We start from the raw sequence: 19,468 nt of genomic DNA on the forward strand, positions 1-19,468 counted from the left end.
GTTGTGTGCTGTTTGTTTTCGGTATGATCTGATGACTTTATCTCCACTCTAGACTTTCGGGTTCTTGTTCTTATGTCTTTTTTTCTCCCTGCTTTCTCTCACATACTTTGTTGGCTTTTCGGGGCTTACGGGTGTGGGTGTGGATGTGGCGTTTACTGGGCTGGTGTTGGCCTGTCTTCTTCTGGTTCGATCTTTCTTTTTTAGACATTTTCGCATCTCATGGCCATGGCGTTTTGGGTTTTCTTCCTTTTTTCACTTTCCTTGTTATTGTCATATTATTGTTAGACTAGGACATGGGATTAGACTGTGATATAGTACTTAGTGAATAATCTGACTCAAAGTTAATGGATTCTTTGAAGTTTCTTCAAGTTCGGAAATCAGCTTTGCTACCAGTAGGTAATATTGTGAGTATTGATTTGATCAAGTCCTTCAGTTTTCCTATACTAGTAGCTACCCAGTACCCAATCTCCGCCTATTTGCCTACCAGTAGGTGCTACTACTAGTAGCAGGTACTAGGTTGCCGGTACTAGGAAAGGCAAGTACATAGCATCTAAAGTAACGAAGCAGAATGTGAAATGTTTTTATGAGTTGATGCAAAGAACAGTCAGATTATTTTTGAATAGCGTCAAGTCTCGTAGAGGTTCGATTCAGGTTCCAACAGTCAAACACTCGAAAATACTTGAGTAGGTGCTACCTATTAAATATGATATACTGGATCTGTCTTCTAGCGTCTTTCTCCCCTGGCAAACTTTTTCTATTGTTGAATATCAGGCTAAGTAGAACTGTGATCAGGCTTCTATCAGACACTCCAATGGAAGCTATCATGATCTTTGGAAGTTACATTCATCAAACAACCACATCTAACCTTAGGCTCTGTATATTCGAAGAGCGGAACCTCCGGTCAGTGGCATCCTGGACGCATAATCAGATAGCTCAGGCATAATTTCCGCATGTCGCTCCTCCGAACCGGGCGGGAGATTGGGCGCCATCATGCCCTCTCTACTGCAATCCTCCAGCGTCACATTCTCAGCCGTACCCAAAAACGTCTCCTCGTTAGCGAGCGCATCAAAGATCACCTTATGACTTGCCTCTTCCCACAGCAAAGAATCGTGACTAAGTAGACTTGAGCAATACTATGGAACACCAGAAGACTATCTCGTTCAAGGAGCAACTGTTTTACTAAGCGAAGCAATTGCTTCCCCGTGCAGCATTTTAGCATACTTCCTTTTACGAATGGACAAAAGGACTATCCTGGAGTCTTTGAAATTTCCAAAAAATATTGGTTATTAGAAGACCGTAGGGTACTAAAACAAATGAGATATGAGACCACAGATGAGAGAGAGAAAAATCAAGAATTGAACCACATCTTAGCGAACCGCAATCCCTTCTCATAGTCCACATCCACATAATATCTCCAAGAACTCAGAGATACATGAACAGCCTTGCATTCCCAGTCAAAATTAACCTCTGCGTCAGGCGTTGCGTCCAGTCTTTTCACCAATTCACTTATGAGCATGGCTCCAACGATAATTCCAAAGAAGGAGCAAACACAAATAGAGACAACGGGGCCCACATCTCCCCAGCTCAAAATTCTCCTAGCTTTACTATCTGGGTCGGTATCTCCCTTAGATCTCATGATTGGCAGTATGGCAACCATCAAAAGAGGCCACAGTGCTGCAAGCGTCAATGTACCAAAAAGTATTAGAAGACCGAGCAAAGCATCATTTCTCTCAGAGCCAAGACGGAATCCTTCATCAACAAATAGCCAATTTCGCGAGCAAATCTTTTCGGCTGTGCAGGACGAAGTACCCGGTGCAGCATCAATTTCGGCAAGGACGCAATCGTAGCTGGGATTCGGTGTACGGCGGCCATAGACAGGCCAATTGATATGCAGGATATAGCATGCAGCAACCCACTGAGCGGCGGCAAGAAAATAAAGGAACCCACGGGCGATCTTGATTTTGCGCGGGTTCTTTCGAGATGCACAGGAATAAGGATGGAATCTGATCATCCCCGCATATTTCCAAATAGTCACCCATCCGACGGGAATGGGTGTACTTTCATGACTTGGATTTGCCACTAGACGACTGAACGAATACCACCACCAGACAATAGACGCGAAATCGTAGGCGTGAACACCCCAGTCGAGAACACTTATTTCTTTCAATCCCTTGCAAGCCTTTTTCTTCTTGCTATAGACCCCTTTTTGCTGTCTGACAAACTGAAAGATTGACCCGACAATGTAAAGAGCCACCGGGCCCCAGGTCGTAAGAAGTGTTGGCCAGATGGCTAGAGGGCGAGGCTTAGATGGGACAATCTTAAAATCTGAAAAGCAGCTGATCATCTCGCACCACTCCCAGGAAATATCGTAGTTGTCACCATCGTAAAGGGTATCAGTGTTGATGTACGCAACATTGTTTTCTTCGAAGCCGGATGATCGCCCGTTATTTAGCCGATTTTCAACCGCAGTGCAGTCAGTGTTTGCTGATACCGACGCATTATTATAGCATTCTTGGAAGCGGGTGTTTTTGTACAGCGCATATTCTGGACTATCCGAGCTGATTCCGCCAGCTTTATGCTTTTTAACGGCGAAGACGATGATGAAAGCTACCACGACGGCAATTAGACACGCCATCACTATAAAGCCGCCATATGAAATCCCTTGGTAGATGTATTTAGATTTTTTCGTAGACCGCTTCTTCGGGGGCGGATATCTGCATTTCTTATAATCGCCTACGGAAAAATTAGTCCAAGTTGATCTTCTCCCTGGCTCGAAATAGGGTAGAGCACGCACCATTTCCACGGATAGGCTCAGCGTAGTCAAGCCGACCATATTCGTAATTCGGCCCTCCAGTCCGTCGAGTCGTGTTTCGAGGCATATTGAATGACCCAGTAGTTGCTTTGAGAGCCAAAATATAGAGTCAACTCAGAGTCACATCGACTTTAAATATTCCAAAAGTTATGTTGTGCGGCTCTGTCCTCAAAAGCACAGCCCGAGTTGCCAAACGATATCCGAGTCCGAACCTATTATCTCTACATTTCGTATAGGCACACACTAGGTCCTTGGCGTCGCAAATCAGGGCCATTTCCCAATAAACCCAATAGCGCTCCGTATAGAATTATGAGATTGACACGAGCAAACCACGCGTAGTCTATTTCAGTGGCTGGAACGACTCTTGCCCCCTGCTTGCCAAGCCCGCCAGGGCAGACTTTCGGGTATAAGCTGCCATTCTACGAATCACCTTCAACTACGTATAGCGCCTCTTATGCGGGTATATCAAAACGGCCATAAGGTTATATTTGGGCATGTGGCTGAGTGTTGTCGTTTGCCCGGGTTATCTATGAAGAATCTGGAATGGCTCAGTTTTAGTTGAGAAGTGTGGCGTGGCCGTTGATCTGTGGCTCAATCTGACTCGTGTTTTCTGTGAAAATTACCGAAGAAGCCGAGGCTCACCTTTCTAAACACGAATAATCTCGAAAGTCCTTGGCATATAATAATTTCACGTCACGTCTCGGAGGAAGATGGTGCTCAAATTTAGAAAACGGTGATAAGAGCTAGAAGCTGGAAGGATATTTCGACGAGAGTCGATCTTGGTAAAGCTAGTTATTACAATTGATGATAATAATATACATAAAGGGTGCACAAAGGGCAATTTTGCGAGCAACATCAGCCCAGCAGATGTCGGCTCTAGCGACCAATCAGTATGGCTTCGTAGATTAGTTAGACAGCTTTCACCACCCTAGGCAAAGTATTAGCAATAACTCCAGAATTCGCATTTTATATCGTCACGAGACTCACGCAAAAGGTTCCGAGTGTAGGTAAAGCTCCTCAACATCTCCCTCCATTGCCCTCGCCTGGGCCACGGCCGCCGCGTTCCGCGTATCATGCAACATACTGGCTGGGCCACATACTAAAACACCGATCCGCTTACGTTGGCCGCCGGGGGCAGTTTGTGTCTGAGCAACCGCGACGGTCCGGGCAATAAGACCCGGGACATCCGGTCGTGCATCACGGTGCACATTCAAGCTGAACATCCCTGTCGTGGTACTTTCAACCGGCATCTTTTTCCTTTCCTCCGACATGGATCCACGGCCTGAATCAACGGTTGCCATTGATTGGGATGTCATTGGCCGGGAAGTGATATGAACCGAAACAGAGGTCTCATAGCCGTGTTCTGCGTCTGATAGAAGCTCCGTAGAATGAGTGAGGCGCGATTCCACCTCTTCAACATACCATTCGGCCATAGCGGGATCTCGGGTTGAGAACACGACTTGCAAGTTTCGCCGGCCTTGTGGTCCAGATTTGCCATCTGCTGGTAGTCCCGTTAGACGAAGAGCTTCGTCTACCATTGCAAGCGAGAACCCGCCGCCCGAACCACCAGCAATGACTAAAATGGTGTCGAAACGGGCGAGGTGGTGGGCACTGACGCCTCCGTAGGGACCTTCGATGAGAATCTTCTTTTTGCAGCCGGGGCGTTTGCGAGCTAAGGCGGCAAGACGGGCTGTTACACCTTGACGGGGCTTGATGTAGAATATGAGCTCTGAGACTCGGCCAGTTGTGTCTGGATCTCGGTAGACTGAAGAGATTGTGAATGGGTGGGATGTGAGGAGATGGAGGTCAGATGTGATGAACCGGACGAAGACATGTTGGCCCGGTGTCCATTTAACGACTGTAGGGACGGCGACGCGGACGAGACCGCTTGGAAGGAGTTCGAGGGTGGCTGTGTGAATACCGTGCATAAGATAAGTTCGGACGTGAGCTACGATAAGTGAAACTAAATACAGCACACCAGAGGCAATAAAATAGTCCCTTTCTTTTATTAGTAGTCATTTGGGAAAGGCGCAGTGAGTAGCTTACCATGAGCTCAAGCGAAAGTCGCAATGAAGGAAGAAGAAGACGACAAAGATTATAGCGGCAAACATATGAGTTGCCTTGAAGAATTCATAGAAACGGTTCCTGGGGAAGGTTAGTCATACAGGTCATCGAGAAGGCAGATTTGATCATACCGAATGAGAGGTAAAGACATAACAGTTAAGTAGGTCTGCGAAAGGAGAGCTGGGATACCGGTCCAGTAAACAACACTTGTTTTCCACTGCTTGACCATATCGCCTTTCCGAATATGAAAAATAATATATGGGAACGTATGAACCAATGCCAAAACGAACATGGCGTAACTCGTCCAGTGATGGAAAACCTGCAACTTCTCAGGAGGAATCCCCGTTAAGGCAGAAACCATGTTGGCCTTTGCACTCAGCACACTAGACAAATTAGCAATATGGCCATATGAAAACCTAAGTCAGAACATACAGCACAAACGGCAGTAGTGCCAAAGCCATCCAACCCGCTCTCGTCGCGATCGGAGGACTGCTTCCATAATTTGCATCTGTCGGCCAATAATAAGGTTTCGGACCGAGTGTCATGGCTGCAGATAGCCGCATCAGCATTATCAATCAGGGAATGGGGGAGAGGGGCAACGGCCCGTTGCTCGGCGGGAATCCCACATACCAAGAAAGAAAACAGCACCGGCCAGGCCAAGAAGGATAACTCCCAGGCATGGTGACCAGTACCGCAAGACGGGGAATCGATATCCGCGGTAGGCCATATATCGAGAGGTCGATGTTGTCGCACGCCAGACTCGAGTGCGCTTGACCCATTCGGGGGCATATCGCATGAGAAGATTCGATATGGCAAAGACGGCGATGACAGCACACATGAGATATACTGTATTTAGGGCGTAGACATGGTCGGCTTGGTACCTGTAGTGAAGTTTTTGTTAATGTTTATATCTCAACAAGTGCAGTATAGACAGCATGCGAAACAGCGCAGTGCCTCTCGCAAAACATACCAATAGCGCCAGCGACTATTTCGATAAGCGCATTGCTCTGCAGACAACTTGCACTTATCGGCGCGAGAGGAGTGAAGCATCACTGGCTGATCCAGCCAGGGGACCCCAGAGGCCATCTTCTTCATGTCCATCTTCATCTCCATGGTGAACCACTCGTATACAGGTACACACAGTCGGAGCTCAGCATCAAGTCAACAACAAAGCCGAGATGTGGCAATCCGCTGGTTATGGAGGGCAGAAATCGACCGGAGAAAACGGAGTCGATCGGAACATTAAAGTGTCGAATCGCGCATCATGACTGAGTTCGCTGGAAAGTCGCTAATGATAGAAGGTTGCATGGCCGAAAACGGGAATCGACTTGAGGGAGCCTTGGGGAGCGCATTGCAGGGCCAACGGATGCGAACCAAGGGAGTGACTGTGGCCATACTCGAACTTGGTTCATTCCAGGTAATCTACCGTATTTTTTTTAGACATTCTTGAGCCCTGGAGACTGCCCCTTTTTTTGCAGCATTGTTCTATTTTGCTTCTATAGTATTGCTAGTTCAATGCTTGTGTCCCGGGAACACCCAGCCCAAAAGCGGAGCTGCTCATATTAGAGCGAATTACCTCGTCTAAAGTACGTTGGTGGCTTTTTTTGATCTAAAGAGGTGGGGAGCTTAGATTTGAGCAGATTTGAGCGTGATCGACCCCTGACAATGCACGGCCCCTTCTACACTTCTTCGCATGGAGATGCCAGGTATAGTCTAGACTCTACACCAGTCGCCAGATTATCCAAGTTACTGACATACTCTACGCAAAGAGCCATTCGGATTCTTCGGATTATTGAAAGTACTAAAGTTCACTCTTCAGATCAAATCTTCTTCACTGACGTAACTATGCAACCCAACGCCCCTCTCCCCGGATAATACAGGAGAGTGGATCCACACAGTCCGATCTTGGTACAAACTTCTAGGGTTTCATGAACCATAGAAATTAAAAGAGAAAATAAGAAAGAAAATAGCCTGTGATTTCATATACCAAGCTGAGAGTATCATAATATCCGTGTATATACAAAAGAACAAGACAGAACAATAAGAAATAGAAAACAAGAAATGTCCCAGAACTACCGCATCGGGACTAGCCGCTCACATGGCTCGACCAACCCTACATTCTCGACTCCCGACATTCTCCTCAATCAAGGGTCACTGCCGATACCGAAACCGTTGTTGCAATCGGTACCTTGACCTTCTCATCCGCAGTGATGGGCCCATCATTTCCGATCCCATATATCTTCAGTGCCCGGTATCCCCCACGTACGCTATCCGCTTCGATGCTGCGGGCCCGCAGCACGCTGGTTGCCACGCGTGCCGTGTCCCCATCATAGCACACGACCACAACGTGATGCGATCCAAGATCCGATACCAATCTATCATGGAAGATCTGCTCCAGCTCCACCCACTGCGCCTCCAGCACCGTAGGATCCGAAAACGGCGACGGCGTGTGCGGGCCAGCACTGATCAGCGGCAGGTTAATCGACTCGGGCAAATGCCACTCCTCGAAGTCAGCTGCTTTTCGCAAATCTATCACCCGGTGCTGAGGCTTCAGCGTGATTTCTCGTAGCGGCGTTTCTGCGAGAGAGCGTGGTGATCCGTATACCTCGGGTAGTACTTCGAGGGCATCGCGTTCCCAGGCCTCATCGTAGCGGTGGAGATCAACTTTCGTCAGGCGCTGCGGGGAAGAAAGTGGATTAGTACGGGGTCACCGAGGTTTCATTTGTATTGTGGCGTCGACAGGTCATAGCATTGGATCCAGTTCTTTTGGAAAGTGTGCTTACCTCGTTGCGGATAGGAGGGAATTGTGTGGTCCCCAACTTCTGGAAGTATTCTTCGATGTACTGGTATGGGAGATCGCAGCACAGGAATACGCAGTGGGTCAATCCATCTGGACCCGCCAGATCGGATAATGTGCCAGCTGCCTTGCGCTTTGATACCATCTGAAACAGACCTTGAAGATTGAATCCGGAGGACGGGCCACATACCAGCCCCTCGCGGCAGAGCTGTAGAGAAAGAGTGTATGAGTCGGAGGATCCGACCTCCTCAATCACATCCACTGCTTCTTTCCAGGGGAACTCCACTGGTCGCATGAGAGCGAAGGAGCGAGGTCCAGGAACCCGGTCTCCAGCTGCTGTGCACACGCCGAGCCTCGTTACGGATGGCTTGACGCTTTTGAAGTATGTTCCGAGGCCTGTCATAGTACCGGAAGTACCCATGCCCGCACAGAGGACGTTGATCTCGGGCAGTTGTTTGTAAATTTGAGGACCAGTCCAGCGAATATGAGACTGCCAGTTCTTATCGTTCTCATATTGGTTGGGGTTGACAATATCTTCGGATTCCATGGCCATACGGCGGGCATTTTGAATACCACCGCGACTGTCCACGGGCTCAGGCTGAGAAGGACCACCGAACAGTGTGATGTTCAGTCCAAAGAATTGCATCAGTTTCAATTTAGCATCACTTGTCTTGTTGCTTAAGAAAGCCCGAGTGTCTTGCACACCGTGCATGACTCGAGCAATCATGGACATGGAGATGACCGTCGACCCGGAACTATACTCGATGATGGTGTTGGTCTTATCGGCCTGCACACTCGACTCGAGCATATTTAACGCTACCAATATGTAAGTATAAATACTCGCATTATTTTCAGGCATTTGTCATACCTGGCATGCTCTTCACATTATTGGCGGGGTGCATGGTCATCATTTTGGCATATATCCGAACTCCATCATGATAATATGGATTCAGATGCTCGGGCAATTCCACCAGAGGCAATGGTGGCTGACAGTCCGGATTGAAGTATTTCTTCAGTGAATCCGTACCGAAGTACACATTCTTCTCATTGATGTTGGCCATTTTATCAGGATGATCAGGAGTAGTATCGAAAGTATCTGACACCTTGCTTCCACCAACGCCCATAATACTGAAAGGGCCGAGAGATGAGAACTCCAAGGTTGATACTCACGCTGGTTGCACAAAAAAAGGGAAGGAGAGAAAAACCCGGGTGCCAGCTCCCCAGATATACTTCTTCATGTCGATCAAGCCGCTGAGGAGAGTCCCTTGAAGGCCCCCCCTCTTCCCTTTGCGTCGGCTTGGCACCCGAAAGGTGTAAAAAGAAAAGACGCAAAAGCCGCTCATCTTCAGATCCACTGTGACAATTTTGACCCGTCTATGGTATGTTGCTACCACGGCCAGCCAGCAGAGGGGTAAGACAAATCAGACCCAGCTCGTTCCGAGAACGCTGCAAGCGCCAAAAAACAACACCCCGCGACGATGAAATAGGAAGGAGGGCGGTGGGTCAGTGAAAATAGGTAATGCGCTGGGTACCTTAGGAGGTTTGCCTCGGGAATTATTATAGTTTAATTGAAATTGCTACTGTAGCCCAATTGTGAGCTCTAGATGGCGTGCAGACGCCGATGGCGTGGACCTTGGTCAGCCTGCCTTTAGTTTGTCATGGAAACTGGATCGGGAAATTTGAAAACGGAGAGATCGACGGGACTCGCATCGCTTCCCCGTCGTGGTATTCGGGGAAGTGATCGTTCTAGAAGGCAAATTGTGGAATTCGTCATTCGTCAGTACGAATGACACGCTACCATGTGCTTTTTAGTCTGCGATCAGCAGTAATAGAGGGCAGCAAGGTCCCCTACTACAAAAATACCAAGACAATGCCCAGAAACTATATACTAAAGGTCCTCAAGCTGCCAGCTCTCACTTGGCGACTTTGCTGCCAAACCCCATGAATTACCAGATGTCGATATGATTCCGACAAAAGATGCGAGATCGCGTAAGTACCTTGAGAGTGTTTGAGCAGGTTTGAAAACTTTGGGCGCCGCCGATCAGCGCCTGTCATCCAGCTGCCGCTTTTGCGTGTCGATCCATGTCGTTTTAGGTCCGACCGCGTCTGAATAGCACCGATGGCACTCAGAAATGCGGTCTGGTCGGGTCTGAGGATGGATGGCCTCATTACTTCGGATCGGATGGATCCGTAATCCATATTATTTTGAATCGAATAATTTCCTTTGAATTCTTTTTATTTTTTTGGTCCCTTCCTACGTGACCAAGAAAAAGGGGAAGCGTAAAATCAACCTGAATGCATCTTGCTTCATCCAGAAACTCCTTCCTACATCCCTAGAAGTATCTAGGAGGATACCTGGCTACCCATCGCAACCTATCCCCGTTGCACACGATATGCCCGGAGTTCTAGAAAATAGATCAGGCCACTCCAGCCCCAACTGCTCGGATGCCGATTTGGCGGACAAAAATGGGGCTCGGGTACTTTTCAACGAACAAACAAATTATGTGCCCAAGCGCACCATCATCACCGTTAGTATCGCCAAACGCGACTAAATTAAATCAGATAACAAGTTGATGTTCGATCGGACTGACTCCACTAGATCTTCCTAGCATGTTCGACCGTTGACCTGTTGGCCTTGATGGACCAGACGACGCTGGCGGCCAGTCTGTCCATCATTGGCAATTCATTGGGAGCGAGTGACCAAACATCCTGGATTTCCGGTGGTTATTTTGTGTAAGTAAACGAACAAAGTGCCTTATCGTTATTCTAAGTCTATTCATTCGTTCATTCTTGCCATAACTGCTTTTCCGCTCTATACATCGCTTGTTTTTCTCGCTTTTTCCCCTTGGGAGGCAAATAGCTAATGTCGCAGAACATCAACTTGTTTCCAGCTCCTCTACGGCAAATTATCCGACATATGGTCACGGAAAATTGTCCTATTTGTCGGACTCGGCATCTTCTTCATCGGATCGCTAGCCGCATCTCTCGCACAAAATGTCACCCAACTCGTCGTCTTCCGCGCACTCACCGGTGTCGGTGGTGGAGGTCTAATGACCGTGGCCCAAATGATTGTGAGCGACGTGGTTCCTCTACAAGAACGAGGCAAATATCAAGGAATCCTCGGTGCAGTGGTAGCAATTGCGAACGGCATTGGACCCGTCGTTGGCGGAGCTTTAGCTTCGATCTCACACGACTCGTGGCGATGGATCTTTCGACTGAATTTGCCATTGACTGCACTGACAACCCTTTTCGTGCTATTTTTCATGCCATTGCGCAAGGTTGAGGGAGACTGGAAACTGAAGTTGAAAGCGATTGATTTCTTCGGTGCCCTGTTGGCTTTGGGTGGAACGGCGGTTTTGCTACTCGGTCTGAATTGGGGTGGTGGTGAGTATGCATGGAATTCGGTCCATGTCATCGTGACCCTGGTTGTTGGGTTTGTGATTTCCCTTGTATTTGTAGCGTGGCAATGGAAGGGCGCCCGAATCCCCCTGGTCCCTGTGCATATCTTCCGTGGTCGAATTGTGAACGGAGCTTGCTTGACTATGTTCGTCAATGGGTGGAACTTCCTGGTCCAGGTCTATTATATTCCTACTTTCTACCAGCTTGTTTTTGGATATTCGACAGTCAAGGCTGGTGCTATGCTACTGCCAATTACTTTGATGCAGAGTAAGTCAATGCTGTTTTCTCTTTTACTTGTGTGCTTCGACGCTAACTGCAACCCCACAGCTGTCAGTAGTACTCTTTCTGGCCTTGTCGTGCACTGGGTCGGTCGTTATCGAGAGTGTATCCTCTTCGGCTGGGTTATATGGGCTGTTGGTCTTGGTCTCTTCTCAACACTGGACCAATCATCTGGGCTCGGCAAACAAATTGGATATGGAATCCTGACTGGCGCTGGTGTCGGTAATACCTTGCAGCCGTACGCTTTGATACTATTTTCCAAGTATGCCCAGTTCTTCACTAACTATTCTACTAGGTCGCTGATTGCAGTACAAGCTGGTGTCGAAAGACGTGATATGGCTGTCGTCACGTCATTCCGCAAGTAAGTATAACATCATCTAACACTATGCACTATCTAACAACTTTCAGTTTTGTTCGAAATCTCGGTGGTACCCTTGGCCTAGCAATTGCTGGTACAATAATGTGAGTACTTTCGCCCTGCACTTTAACCTCATATCTTACTCCGTCATACTGACAACCCCAGAAACAACGTCTTGGGATCATCCATTTCATCCCTCAACCTTGGCGTCTCCGAGTCACGGTCACTTCTTTCAAGTCCCCAAAACTATCTTTCCAAACAGTCGCCCGAAGACGCAGAGCATATCCGCAGTGTCCTGATCCCAGCCTATCAGAAGGGCTTCCGAATTGTCTTCATCATTGGAGCCTCGCTATCTGCCTTGGCCTTCTTCTTGGCCTGGTGGCTAATGCCTCAAGTGGGGCTGAAGAGATCAGACGATGAACAGTTGAAAGAGGAGGCTAAGAAGCGAGTCAATGGGGAGCTGGATGAAGAGAAGCGCGGTTGAATGACGAATGGGTCCGCTCATGACCAACTACTAAGCCCAATCGGGAATATCTATGCCTTGGAAATCAGGCTCAACAACTAAGAACTAAGACCGACGCAGTCTACAAACCCAATTCACCTTCTTTTGCTTCTGGTCGCGGCCCTTTCTCTCACTCTTTATTCCTTTCATTCACGGGCTTATCTTTCTTACTTCTCATCAACACCATATCTCCACCATGCCTACTGTCGCTTATTACAAGCAGGTATTTCGCCGCATTCGCGGCATTCTGGCAAACAAGCTTGACTCTAAGGATCTAGAAAAAATCATGGAGGAGTTTGAGAATCCCTTGTCGCTCCCAGTGACTTCGTTAGATCAGGATGAAGTTCAGACCATCCTTGATCTGACTCTGGTGATCGACGACGAGTTTGACCACATTGTACCCATCCCCATCCCATCAGTCTTAAGTATGTTGCCCCAATGGATCGCATAAATCAAAATGAGCTAACATCAGCTAGAACTTTGGTTGGAGAAAACCGACCGTGCCATCGGCTCCAGCAATCGGAATGAAGCGAGTATCAGGTGCAAGCTGAACTTGCTTCTGATTTACGCACATGACCTCGTGTCGTCATCCAAAAACAAGTCCGCTCGACCACTGAACATCCAGACGGAACGAACATGGGCATATACCCCTGTAAAATGGAAGGGAAAGAGATGGGTCCTTTCAGGTCGTCCTGACTACGGCATATGGTACGGAGAGGAGGAAGACATCGACGTCAACGTCATAATAATGGAGGCCAAGAAACTCAGTTATGGCTCGATGGGGGTTCCACAGGCGCTGGCTTATATGGGCAAGTACTTCACGATATCCTCGAACGCGCTCTTATACTGATGTATCAAAAGGCTGCGTACACAGGCAGCGGAAAGACTTCGGAAAGTCAGATACCACCGTTTATGGGATTTCTACCGATTCCCAGAGTTTCACCTTCCTCAAGCTTGACAATGAGTCTCAAGTAAGTGCATCTAAATCTCATCAGCGATCTCGATTCTAATATTTCCTAGTGGTCACGCAAAACATTCGATATTGTTGGAAACGACTACGGCCAGGTACTCGGTCTGTTAGTATACCTCATGAAGAAAGCGGCCTCAATGTCACCCGTTTCCTCCAAACACACGTCTCGCCACACAGCGCAAGGATCGGGGGAATCCGGACTGATCTTCGACCTTGAAGCGGTGGAGGATAATATGGAGGATGACGATATGGATGTGGAGTGATTCCGTTGCCATATGACCTTGCTTCTTGCTTCTTTTTCCCTTTTTTCGCTCTCTCCTGTTCCCTCGCTATCTTGATGTCCTTTCTTACGCCATATTGCTTACCATCCGGATTTCTACCTTTCTGACGGACTCTTCCTCGCTTCCTTGATGTGCTTCTTTCTTCAAGTTACGCCCGCTTCCTCTTCTTATTCTTAGCCATGTCCCTTCGCCAGTATTACGGAGAGAATGTCACTTCAGTTTAGAATCAAGATCCAAGCAAAGGCAGCCGTAGATAAAAAGGGCAAGAGAATTTACCTCCTTCGTCACTATATGAATACTATAACTACTAAAGGCAGAATCAAATAAAGTCACCCAAAAATATCACCTCAGTCCCTCAGTCTCACACCATAAAGTCTCACACTATCCACACCAAAGATTTATGCGTAGCTAGGCTTCGACTCGCAAAGGTGCCAAGGGCTTTGGAAACCATTCATCTGAGCAGCTTCGATAAAAGCCTTAGTCTTATCCGCATCGCCGCAAAGATCACCACACCAAACAGGGCGGCTCTCATGACCATAAGGCTGAAGAATATACTCTCCATGATCCCAGTTCTGCCCAATAGCACCACTGACATCGCAAACAGGGACAGTAAAGATACCCTCCCAAGACGCACCCTTGGAGCCGGGGCTAGCCCATGCACTGGAAATAGCATCGTGCGCACGCGAGGCCGCAGTGTCAGCGTTGTAGTCGTATCCAGCAACGTTCCACGCATCGAGAGACGAGTTGAGAATATCCTCCACACTGACACCCTTGTACTCGGCCTGTCCGAGCTTGTCCGAGCCAGGGGGCGGGTTGACCCATCCCCACTGGTGCGAGTTGAGCGAAGGACCGCTGTTCTCTTGCCAGTAGTACAGGTACCAGGCCTTGCCATCGCGGCAGATGACCGATTCCTGAGGACCGGAGCCAATGCCCTGGTTATCGCCACAGGCACCACCGCCCAAGATGAAGATCTTCTGCGTGCGATACAGCTGGTTGATAGAGGTTCCGATCAGCATGTTAGACATGGAGTCTGTGACGGCGTTCTTGTCGACGCCTTGAAAATCAACGAAAGCCCCGCCGGAGATGTAGCTGCGGATATCGGCATCTCCGTAGCTCTGGCCGTCCATGAGTTGGTTGTTAGCGGTTGTGAATGACTCCAGCGACTCGACGACCACCTTGCTGAGAATTCCGCCTAGGTCGGCGGATTTCTGGAAGGTGTCGTCGGCGTGGTTTCCAAGGGCGATACCGATAGCACCGTTTGAACCGGAAATGATGGCTGAGCCAGCACCGGCAGCGGCTCCAACGGCTGCAGGACCCATACCGGCGAAAGCAGCGCCAACTCCGACAATTGTGGTGACGAGGCTTAGGACCTTCTTGAGACTATCGGAACTCTTATCATCTTTGTCCGTGTAGAAAGTTGTAGCCCACGAGTCCTTGGCGAGAGCCGCACTGAGAGCAGCGGTGTTGAACGCCTGCGAGAGGCCGCTGAAGTAACTGTGGAGACGGTTGACGGACTCAAGAACGTAGTAGGTAGGGCGAATGTCACGGCCACGATCGTTAAGAACGCGGTTATCGCACAGGTTCAGATCACAATCCGTGCTAGATCCATCGTCACGACAGGACCAATCCGGGTTTCCCAGGGCCCATTGTCCAAAGGCACCTGCGAAACCGGCAGAGTTCTTCTCAATTAGGTCGGTGTTGTTGTTCCACCAGTTATTAAGCCAATCACCGGTCTTGTAGGTGTTCCAATCCTCAAGGTGTTGGCCATAGTACTTGGAGACTTGACCACAACGCTTGAAGTTACGACGAGGGGCAACGAGAGGGTTGGTGAATTCGGAAGATGCCGAGGCTCCCTGCACCTCAGAAAGAGCAGCAAGAGCTGTAAGAGCGAGTGATAGAAGCATGTTGCTTCAAAATATAGACAAAGAATCAATGTCGAAAGGAAATGGCAGTAGTATGAGAATGAAAGACGACAGGAAGAAGTCAAACCTCGAAGGAGTGATAACTCCCAAAGTAAAAGGAGTGGCAACGAAGAGTATGAATCCCGATACTCCTCCTGAAATTATCTTCTATTTATCTCCTGCTAGGAGATTGATTGCCTTCCTCACAAGGAGAGTGGTGTCTTCCAAGGTTGTCGCTAACTCTAACGGCATATGCATCTCCTCAATACAGACCCACAATGTAACGCTCACGGGGCAAAGCAGAATACATTAAATTGAGCATGATAAAAAGTCTCTGACACATAAGAACGGAGTTTATAGCCCCCACTTCAATGTATCATCCCAGTGATATGCAGTCATCTCCCCATGAGTAGGACATATCTAATGCCGGAACGCCATGATCTACAGGGACCCCCAACAGATCGAGCCTAGCGGGCGCCACTCATCTTCATCAGGGGACCCAGCTGAAGGACGAGAATGACTGGGATGGCCATGGGTTCAAGTTTGGGGTCCCGCAGCCTTGGGGGCCATTTGATAGTCCACTTTCCTTTAAGGGTTTTGTGAAGGATTGAGTGGGGCGAGTTTGTCGAAACCGTTCCCCGTTTGGGAAACTGCTCTAACTATGGCTATACAGCTGGGTTTGTTGAATAATATCAGTACCAATCTGGTGGTAAATTGATTATGCATACTCCGTACTAATATTTTTCATCACATCTGGTTTTAACTTGTGGAAGTTTAGGTTGTGAGGCAGCCACACCGTTTATGAGCCCAAGTTTAGTAAATTATATTGATGGAAGAGTGGGCCCGACGTCTGACCTTTTGCCGATGTAATGCTGTGGGGGCATAAGCTTGTATCTATCGTTGTTCTGCTAGTATTAGAACTACGCACGTTGTCTCTTACGCCCGTAGCACTCCGTATACTACTAGTAGGTGATTGCTTCTTAGTGTTCGAACTAGTGTTCAGTCAGATCCAGGTGTTCGGTTGACTCGAGCACTTAATTATACCACAACTTGAAGCCAGCGCTAGGCGTACAGGGCAGGGGATTAGGTATAGAGTGATGCAGGGACAGGGATATTACTTCGGGGCGGTTATGCGAAGAGCGCTGGTATATCATTTGAATTCCTTCTACTCAACCATCACCATTAAGAGCAGAAATAAAATTATTAAAGAAAGTGAGGCTAAGCCTAGCACAAAATCACGAATTGTCATATCAGTCATCAGTCGTCCGCAGTAAGATCCAAACGCCAATTAGTGGGGAAGATCACATCCTGGTCTGAAAAGAGAATAAGAACAAAAAGGGGTCGGGAAAATGAGTAGAGGAGAGTCTAGAAAATGGCCAGCGAGGCGAGAAACAGTGGGCTCTGTTTGCTCTCTCCATCACAACTCGTCAATAACAACAACCTGCTCAACAATCCAATCCACAAAAACCTGACACTCTAATTTCCACCTCCCATTCACCCACACATCCCCCAACCAATAACTCCACGGTTTACGCGGGCCCAGGTCCCAGAGTGCATTATTCGACGACCGATTCGCGCCACCGGTACTTCCGTCCGCACCAGCAGATAGGTCCTGGTTAACATTGCGGAGCCCCATAGCAGATATGGAGGCACTAGCACCCGTACCTTTAGCTGACTCTGACTCCCCCTGACGAGAGAGCCATTCGCGTTCAGCTTTTTCACCTGCACGTCGGGCAACTGCTTCCTCATCTTCTGCCTGGTAGAGGTCACATTTACTACACTCCGTGCAACGAGAGCCGGGGTTAATACGGAAATGTTCGCAGAAATGCTTATAGCCTTCCGGTTCTTCAAACTCGTCCTCGTCGGAGTTCCCGCCGCCATCATCTTCTGCGGGTCCGTCGGTTGCAGGCTGTCGGGCTGCGGCACGGTTCATGGGAGCTGCGAGGCGTGCCGGTTGGATAGGAGGGCCCAGGGCTTTGCGGCAGAGATAGCACATGGAATACCCACATACGCAGGTGAGCTTGTTACAGCCGGATGATTTGACGAAGGAGAGGCCGCAGCGAGGGCAAGTTCGTTTTACTGCGGCGGTGCGGGCTGCTTCAACTGTTGCGCGGAGGTCAAGAAGGAGTGGTTCGTGGCAGACGTGTGGGTCTTGCCATGATTTTTGGCAGGTCATGCAGCTGACTTTCTTGCAAGAGGGATTGGCACAAGTGAATCTCTTGGGCCGGATTTTGAGGCAGAGGTGTCGGATTGCGTTGTTGAATATTGCCTTGGCGGAGGGCGGGTCCAAGAGCAGGAGAATTAGGAGAATGGGTATAAGTAGAGGGATAAGGTCAAGAATAAGAAGAGACATTAAAATGCTGGAGATAACACCTCCATCTCGGCGAAAGCGCCAGCCAATACCGCGCGAGGATGGGTGATACACCGGATCAGCTTCGGCGTAGGAACAGAATGGGCATCTGATGAGCTTAAGTTGCGATTTTAAAAGGGTTTCGGACGCCAGTCGATCCTCGAACTTGCGGTACGTCTCTAGGCCAGCGGTGTCCAGCAGCACGGCCTGCCGCACGATTTGGGGCCGAAGACAACCATCACAGGAACCGGAAGACAAAGGTGCGATGCATTTCAAGGTAGTGTGTTCCAGGTCGACGGATTTGCCCCATCCTTGACCAAAGAGGGCTTCGGATATTGTTCGCTGGATGCAATGATAGCAGATTATATGGGCGTCGGTCGAGCAAGTTGAGACCTGTTCCCAGGTCACGTCGGCAAAGCAGCATTCACATTCGTACAGTGCATCGGCGGCCTTAGCTTCCTTTTCATTCACATCGGAAGCGAACCGAAAATCGCTCAATTCTTGCTCCTCCCGCCTTTGCCGAAGCACAGGGGCCACGAGGAACGCATGCAATTCGTCGTCAAGCTCGACACTTCCAGTTTCTTTCAATCGGGGCGTCAGCTCCCCATCTGAACGCCGTTGCCATGACAGAAGCGGGTGCTCATCTTTATCTTTCTTGCGTTTGAAGGAAGGGAAAATGCTATTAAAAGTAGCTCGCCAGGTCCGCCGGGCGAGATCCCGTAGCGTTGGTCGTGCTCGCACGTAGCTGAAGTTAACTTCAGCCAGCACAGCATCAATTGTACTCTTGCTGAGGCTACTGAACTCCTTCCCGAGGGCGTTCCGTACTGCAAGTTTGTATCCCTCGGATCGAAAGCGTTCCTCGGCTGGGACTAGAGTCTCCGCTGTCGCCGCGTTGTCTGCTAATGCGGTAGCCCGATCGTCTTTCTTATTCTCATCTTCTCCACCCCCATCTCGGTTTCCGTTCGGGAGATTCCAACGACCAGATACCCATTCTTTCTTATGTCGGAGCAGTTGTTCCACGCAGACTTGTAGTCGGCTCTGGCCATCAAATCGTACCAACAACTCGCGGAAGACCTCGATTCTTACATCGGGGAATATCCGCGCGAGGTGCTCGAGTGCATCATTGAGCTCTTCCTGCTCTCTTATCTGCTCCTCTATTTCCTCGGCGGAGACCTGAATTGAGCGAGATCGTGACGTGTTCCCGAACGGGTTATTTCTCAGTGCTTCGAGGGTGATGGAAGGGTTGCTTGGTGATGTTGAGGAACCTGCTAGTATGGAAGGTCTCCAGGAGTTGCGTTTAGTGGAAGAGGAGCTGGAGGAGGAGCCAGTTGCAGAGGCACGGCGTCGGGGTTGTGGTTGCGGTATTTGTTCTGGCTGTGTTTGCTGTTGCTGTTGCTGTTGCGGCTGCGGCTGCGGTGCGGGCGCGTTGCCGTCGGCGGGGCGCGGGGGAGTGGTGGAGGTGGAGGATGAAGATCTGGAGAAGCCGGGAACCGACAGCGAGAGCACCATGGTGGGAGATACGATAGGGTGTCTGCTACATGGTCGGGTCCAGGGTGAGTCGGAGTAGGAGGAGTGAGGGTGTGTGTTTGTTGGAAGAATGAAGGGCCACGCTCCCAAATACTAAGAACCCCGGTTACATAAGGCGGGCACTATGACTACAATATGGTGTTGCCTGCCTATACCAAGAGATACTGACTCAGTTCGGATCACAGGACCCTTGGCTACTAGTTGAAAAGACCCTGCTTGCATTCTGTA

General features: G+C 49.1%; 7 protein-coding genes across 7 annotated transcripts; 2 read left to right on the forward strand and 5 right to left on the reverse strand.

Moving 5' to 3' along the window:
• Nucleotides 1-1,348: 1,348 nt before the first annotated feature.
• Nucleotides 1,349-2,635, reverse strand: N7509_005868 (uncharacterized protein; the record flags this gene model as incomplete). The annotated part of the gene is made up of 1 exon (XM_056630505.1): nt 1,349-2,635. The coding sequence occupies one exon, from the start codon at nt 2,633-2,635 to the stop codon at nt 1,349-1,351; it is 1,287 nt and encodes a 428-aa protein (XP_056489807.1).
• Nucleotides 2,636-3,721: 1,086 nt separating this feature from the next.
• On the reverse strand, nt 3,722-5,989 carry N7509_005869 (ferric reductase family protein; the record flags this gene model as incomplete). Its single annotated transcript, XM_056630506.1, has 7 exons — nt 3,722-3,740; nt 3,800-4,810; nt 4,859-4,957; nt 5,008-5,259; nt 5,309-5,423; nt 5,507-5,757; nt 5,847-5,989. The coding sequence occupies 7 exons, from the start codon at nt 5,987-5,989 to the stop codon at nt 3,722-3,724; spliced, it is 1,890 nt and encodes a 629-aa protein (XP_056489808.1).
• Nucleotides 5,990-7,016: 1,027 nt separating this feature from the next.
• On the reverse strand, nt 7,017-8,797 carry N7509_005870 (putative cysteine synthase B; the record flags this gene model as incomplete). Its single annotated transcript, XM_056630507.1, has 3 exons — nt 7,017-7,553; nt 7,660-8,489; nt 8,542-8,797. The coding sequence occupies 3 exons, from the start codon at nt 8,795-8,797 to the stop codon at nt 7,017-7,019; spliced, it is 1,623 nt and encodes a 540-aa protein (XP_056489809.1).
• A 1,269-nt stretch (nt 8,798-10,066) lies between these two features.
• Nucleotides 10,067-12,193, forward strand: N7509_005871 (MFS transporter; the record flags this gene model as incomplete). Its single annotated transcript, XM_056630508.1, has 7 exons — nt 10,067-10,201; nt 10,273-10,406; nt 10,546-11,339; nt 11,400-11,589; nt 11,647-11,712; nt 11,760-11,813; nt 11,875-12,193. The coding sequence occupies 7 exons, from the start codon at nt 10,067-10,069 to the stop codon at nt 12,191-12,193; spliced, it is 1,692 nt and encodes a 563-aa protein (XP_056489810.1).
• Nucleotides 12,194-12,407: 214 nt separating this feature from the next.
• N7509_005872 (uncharacterized protein) lies at nt 12,408-13,444 on the forward strand (the record flags this gene model as incomplete). Its single annotated transcript, XM_056630509.1, has 4 exons — nt 12,408-12,636; nt 12,688-13,024; nt 13,086-13,182; nt 13,232-13,444. 4 exons carry the CDS (start codon nt 12,408-12,410, stop codon nt 13,442-13,444), a joined length of 876 nt encoding a protein of 291 aa, XP_056489811.1.
• A 416-nt stretch (nt 13,445-13,860) lies between these two features.
• Nucleotides 13,861-15,366, reverse strand: N7509_005873 (uncharacterized protein; the record flags this gene model as incomplete). Its single annotated transcript, XM_056630510.1, has 1 exon — nt 13,861-15,366. One exon carries the CDS (start codon nt 15,364-15,366, stop codon nt 13,861-13,863), a length of 1,506 nt encoding a protein of 501 aa, XP_056489812.1.
• A 1,414-nt stretch (nt 15,367-16,780) lies between these two features.
• On the reverse strand, nt 16,781-19,222 carry N7509_005874 (E3 ubiquitin-protein ligase; the record flags this gene model as incomplete). Its single annotated transcript, XM_056630511.1, has 1 exon — nt 16,781-19,222. The coding sequence occupies one exon, from the start codon at nt 19,220-19,222 to the stop codon at nt 16,781-16,783; it is 2,442 nt and encodes an 813-aa protein (XP_056489813.1).
• Between the last annotated feature and the right edge of the window lie 246 nt (nt 19,223-19,468).

Source organism: Penicillium cosmopolitanum (genome assembly GCF_028827165.1).
Source record: "Penicillium cosmopolitanum strain IBT 29677 chromosome Unknown utg000006l:49.0-5199605.0:1.0-5204138.0, whole genome shotgun sequence".
Taxonomy (NCBI): Eukaryota; Fungi; Ascomycota; class Eurotiomycetes; order Eurotiales; family Aspergillaceae; genus Penicillium; species Penicillium cosmopolitanum.